This window comes from Ziziphus jujuba, chromosome 10, assembly GCF_031755915.1.
Source record: "Ziziphus jujuba cultivar Dongzao chromosome 10, ASM3175591v1".
In the NCBI taxonomy this organism is placed as follows: Eukaryota; Viridiplantae; Streptophyta; class Magnoliopsida; order Rosales; family Rhamnaceae; genus Ziziphus; species Ziziphus jujuba.
In genome coordinates, this window is record NC_083388.1 from 8,240,168 (window position 1) to 8,245,413 (window position 5,246).

The 5,246-nt window shown below is 33.5% G+C and overlaps 1 protein-coding gene across 1 annotated transcript; it reads left to right on the forward strand.

Annotated features, from left to right (window-relative positions):
- Positions 1 to 331: 331 nt before the first annotated feature.
- Positions 332 to 3,718, forward strand: LOC107421214 (subtilisin-like protease SBT4.4). The gene is made up of 10 exons (XM_025078698.3): positions 332 to 436; positions 585 to 679; positions 848 to 939; positions 1,091 to 1,337; positions 1,482 to 1,986; positions 2,101 to 2,195; positions 2,295 to 2,507; positions 2,615 to 2,726; positions 2,837 to 3,050; positions 3,183 to 3,718. The coding sequence occupies exons 1-10, from the start codon at positions 332 to 334 to the stop codon at positions 3,716 to 3,718; spliced, it is 2,214 nt and encodes a 737-aa protein (XP_024934466.3).
- The last annotated feature ends 1,528 nt before the right edge of the window (positions 3,719 to 5,246 follow it).

The following is a 5,246-nucleotide window of genomic DNA, read 5'->3' on the forward strand; positions in this document are numbered from 1 at the left end:
ATAAAAACAGAAACATTATCCAACTCCAACCACAGAAAAAGGAAAAATGAGAAAGAAAAATATAGAGATTATTGTGCGCGCTTATATAACTAATAAACCAGATATATATGCAAGCAACATAGTTAGCATTCCATAAAAGTAAGAAATTTTTTTAAGTAAAATCCTGTAAATTGTTCCTGTAATTCCAAATATGCAACAGATGTTTTGGAAATAAAATCCGAATACATAATGATGATAATATAATTTTCTTGATTCTATGTAGTATAAGTTCCTCATGGCCATTATGAGTATTGAATTGTATAAGTATTGATTTGTATAACGATCAGAAAAAATGGCTAAGTATGGATATTCTCTTATGTTTTATCGTTTGATGATCTCCATTTTCATACTCTCCTCGAGTTTAAGGTGCAAAGCCATTGATAATGATGATAGAAAGGCAAGCATTTTCTAATTTTCTGCAGCACAAATTTTCTTGAGTACTGCTTCATCATCATGATAAATAAATATTACATAGATAGTATCCAATTTGAATACCACTAATAATCTGCTTGACTGTAAATGCTATGATGTTGATGGTGATGCAGGTATATATTGTGTACATGGGGTCACTTCCTGATGATGCGCTGTACTCGCCAACGGCTAACCACATAAGCCTATTGCAAGGAGTGCTTCAGGGCAGGTAATAATTAATCCCATATATATCAACTTAATACATACACAAGTGCAGGCTTACTATTCTTAATTTCTAAGTTGTCAAGCTTTTTTGGTGATCATTTTGTTTCTGATCACCACATTCTCCATCTTTCTGGTCATGGATATGTTAACTAATTTATTTTGACATAAGCAGTAGTGTAGAAAACTCTTTAATTACAAGTTACAAAAGGAGTTTCAATGGCTTTGCAGCCAAACTTACTGATACTGAAAGACAGAGGATTGCTGGTATGTTCTCCATTTTAGATTCTTATTGCCATTAGTTATACATATATATTTATATATATATATATATATATATAAATCTAATAGTGTATTACATGCATATATATACACAACAAATTTTGTTACAAAAAGAACATCAAACTGTGGTTTGCAGAGATGAAAGAAGTAGTTTCTGTATTCCCTAGTAGAAATCTTAAACTTCAAACAACAAGATCTTGGGACTTCATTGGTCTCCACCAGAAAGCGAAAAGAAATCCCACCGCAGAGAGCAATATTATAGTTGGTGTAATTGACAGTGGAGTTTGGCCTGAATCGGATAGCTTTAGTGACAAAGGTTTTGGTCCTCCTCCAAAGAAGTGGAAAGGTGTCTGCTCCGGAGGTGACAATTTCACATGCAATAAGTAATGAACCGCTTCCTTCCTTGTTCTCAATTCCATTTAGACATCAAAGACAGTTTTCTTAAATTATCTTTTTATGCGTTGTCAATTGAAATTTTATCAATCATATGAAAAAAATAATAATAATAATTAATCTACATTTTACAGCAAGCTCATTGGAGCTCGGTTTTACCAACAATCACTCATAAAGAAAACTACTACTACCGCAAGGGATACAGAGGGACATGGATCCCATACAGCCTCAACAGCAGCTGGAAACATTGTAAATGGTGTTACCTTCTTCGGAATAGTAAGAGGTGCCGCAAGAGGAGGAGTTCCCTCTGCAAGAATTGCTGTTTACAAAGCTTGCGATGGTGGTTGCTTTTCTGCAAGTATATTGGCTGCTTTTGATGATGCTATTGCTGATGGAGTTGACATTATCACAATCTCAATTGGGGCTGATTCTCCACTTGAGTATGATCAAGATCCTATAGCAATTGGTGCTTTTCATGGATTGAAGAGAGGGATATTGACTATTAATTCTGCTGGCAACTCTGGTTCCTCTCTTGGTTCCGTATCGAGTGTAGCACCGTGGATGATGACTGTAGCAGCAAGCAGCACAGACAGACGGATTATAGACAAAGTTGTTCTTGGAAATGGAAAGACTCTAATCGTATGTGTAGCTGAACCAACAACATTTAATTCCATTTTCTACCAATGTATATGTTATCATTCACTACCAAGGTTTGTCACTGAAAACAGAACGAATTATGTATGTGGCATGCAGGGTAATACAGTTAACACTTTCACAATGAATCAAAGCTTTCCTTTAGTATATGGAAAAGATGTTACGAATGGTGTCTGCGTTGAAAATGACACCAGGTAAAAGTGTCTTCCAATCAGCCTAGCTTAGAAAAATCATAAAAATTAAATTCACAGTAGAAGAAGATAAACTTATTCTGACTATTTAAAGCATTTTAGGTCCTGTGTTGAACTATGCATAAATCAAACTGCAGTGAAGGGAAAGATTTTGCTGTGTGATCGGCCACCATTGGCGGAGGCTTTAACTAATGCAACTGGTTCAATATATAACAAATTGGTGTCGTCTGACACTCCTTTTGTTGAAGCAGCTCCTACATCAGGTTTAACCCCTGAAGACTATACCACTGTCCAAACCTACTTCAATTCCACAAAGTATGACTAACTACTCTATCAATACCCATACTTAGGTTCATTTCTATGCTCCCCAATTGAGTTTGATCTTCATATTGTTCAAGTTTTATCTTTTCCTTGTTTCACAGAAACGCTCACGCAAACATATTGAAAAGTGAAGTCATAACAGATTCTGCTGCTCCTAGAGTTGCTTCATTCTCTTCACGGGGGCCAAATCTCATTACGAGGGAGATTTTGAAGGTGTATGTTTTTCCAATAATACTACTTCTTCTCTTGTTCTTTTCTTTTTTGAATATATATTTTTTTGTTTTCATGGCATTTTGCTTATGTGATACTGAAATATGCTGCAGCCAGATATAACAGCCCCAGGCATAGATATTTTAGCTGCGTTTTCACCTCTAGCTTCACCTTCATCTTTCAGTGGCGACTTGAGGAGGGTGAAGTACAATATAGTATCTGGAACCTCCATGTCATGCCCTCATGTTGCTGGAGCAGCTGCATATGTTAAATCATTTCACCCTGATTGGTCTCCTTCAGCCATAAAATCTTCTCTTATGACCACCGGTATGTATTTTGTCAATCATATAAATTAAAAATGTATACTAACTAAATTCACATGATTGAATCATACTTCGTGATAGCTTAATATTTGAGGTTGTTAATTTAATGTTCAAAATTTTGTTGCTGGTCTTATAGCTTGGGTCATGAACAGTACTCAAAGTTTCGATAGCGAATTTGGTTATGGAGCAGGGCACGTTAACCCTGTGAAAGCCATAGATCCTGGACTTGTCTATGAAAATTCTCAAGAGGATTACATAAATTTCCTATGTGGAATTGGTTATACTGAGGACAGAATAAGGCTTATATATGGCGAGTATAATAGCACTTGCCACAAAGTTTCTGTTGAGCCTAAGAACTTCAATTATCCGGCATTTGTCCATCAAGTTGTTGAAGATGATGGATCTTTCTCAGTTGATTATAAGAGAAGAGTGAAGAACGTTGGCCTTGCAAACTCCACTTACAAGGCAAAATTTAGTCCAAATTCTAAACTTGAAATGAAAGTGGAGCCTGAAGTTCTTTCCTTCAAATTTCTGAATGAAGAGAAGGCTTTCAATGTGACTGTTACAGGAGTTGTGGAAAGTGGAACTATTCAGTCTTCATCAATCATCTGGTCTGATGGTACTCATAGTGTTAGAACTCCTATTGTTATTTTTAAGCCTATACCAAGTTAATTAGCTGATGAACTACAAACCCAACTTGGAAAGCAGAATTTCTATGTGTTTGTTAACTTTGGTTTGTAGGAATACAAAAGTATTTTTTTTTTCTTCCCAGTCTAAGTTACATATATGTATAGTTGGGAAGGCAATAAGATTGATCTTCACAAAAAAGAAAAGAAAAAAAATGCATATTTGGTTGTTTGGCTACTCTTGCCTTATTGATATATACATATAGAAAAGCTTATAGATATATCAGATTACTGAGTAAACTGCAAAAAAAAGGCAAGAAGCAAGCAAGTAGTACAAATGATGTTGGTAAACTAAAATACAAGGCAAAATATTTTAATTCATGAATTTTGTAATTTGTTCCTATGCTTTTGTTCCTGTATTTTTTGTTTTTTCCACATGTTTTATAGCATAGGAACAGTACTAAGGATTGAATAGGACTAATATCAGTGTATGGAATTCCTTCTAAACATATCTGTTTGTTTGATGATTATTTATTCTTTTTTATAAATGAAATCACTTAAAAACCACATATTTTCAAGAAAAATTATCATAGGTACATATTCTTCGTATTTTTTATATTCCTTTTTTTTTTCCATGATTTTCAATAAAACAAACAAGCGAAACTAAAGTGTAACATACCATTTTTCTTTTTCATCATAAACTAAGTTTTTTTAAAAAGTCAAGATCCTGTGGAGGAAAATACTAATCGCCTTTAAAATTAAGCACCTAATATAGAACTAGTACTTAGATCTTGGTAGGACGTACGTACAAAATTGGTACAAATACCATTCCTTTATACAAAAAAAAAAAAAAAAAAAGGTACAAAATAAGAGCTTGAATTAGTACAAACACAATTCTTTATAACCTTTTACATTGTTATTTCCAAGAGAAAAAATAAATAATAAATAAAATTGTGGAATGAAAAATCATTTGGCGTTTCATCGGAAGAGAACATAGAAATATTTTCTCAGCTTGGGGCCAGGCCAAAGCTCTGAATCCAACAAAATAGCTTTGCTATGTGTGTTTTTGGACAAATAGCAATTACTCGATTATTTTATATAGTCCACCATTTTCGACCAAAAGCAACCTATATGCACCACTTAGAGTTACATCAAGGTTTTTGCTAGAACTTTATGATTTTATCTTCAATTATAACAAATTAAAAAATTAAAGATATTAAGACGCCACTTAAATAAAATAGGACAATTCATACATATACATAATTCATATATTAACTTCCTTTCAGAAAAAAAAAAAAAAAAAAAAAAAAAGAAAGGACTTACTACGAAAAAAGGAGTATCAGCCACAATTAAAGGATTATATTTTGTTGCTTTTTTTGGCACAATAACACTGTTACTTGTGACCAATAATTACTTAACTAAAATTTTTAGCTACATCATATTGTAGCTAAAAGTATTTTTAGAGATAACTACTCTTGTAGCTGGAATAAATTGTTATGGTGAAAAATTATTTGTGGTGGCAAAATGGTTTTAGCCCCAGAGTATCTTATGGCTTAAGAAGACGTTGCTAATGC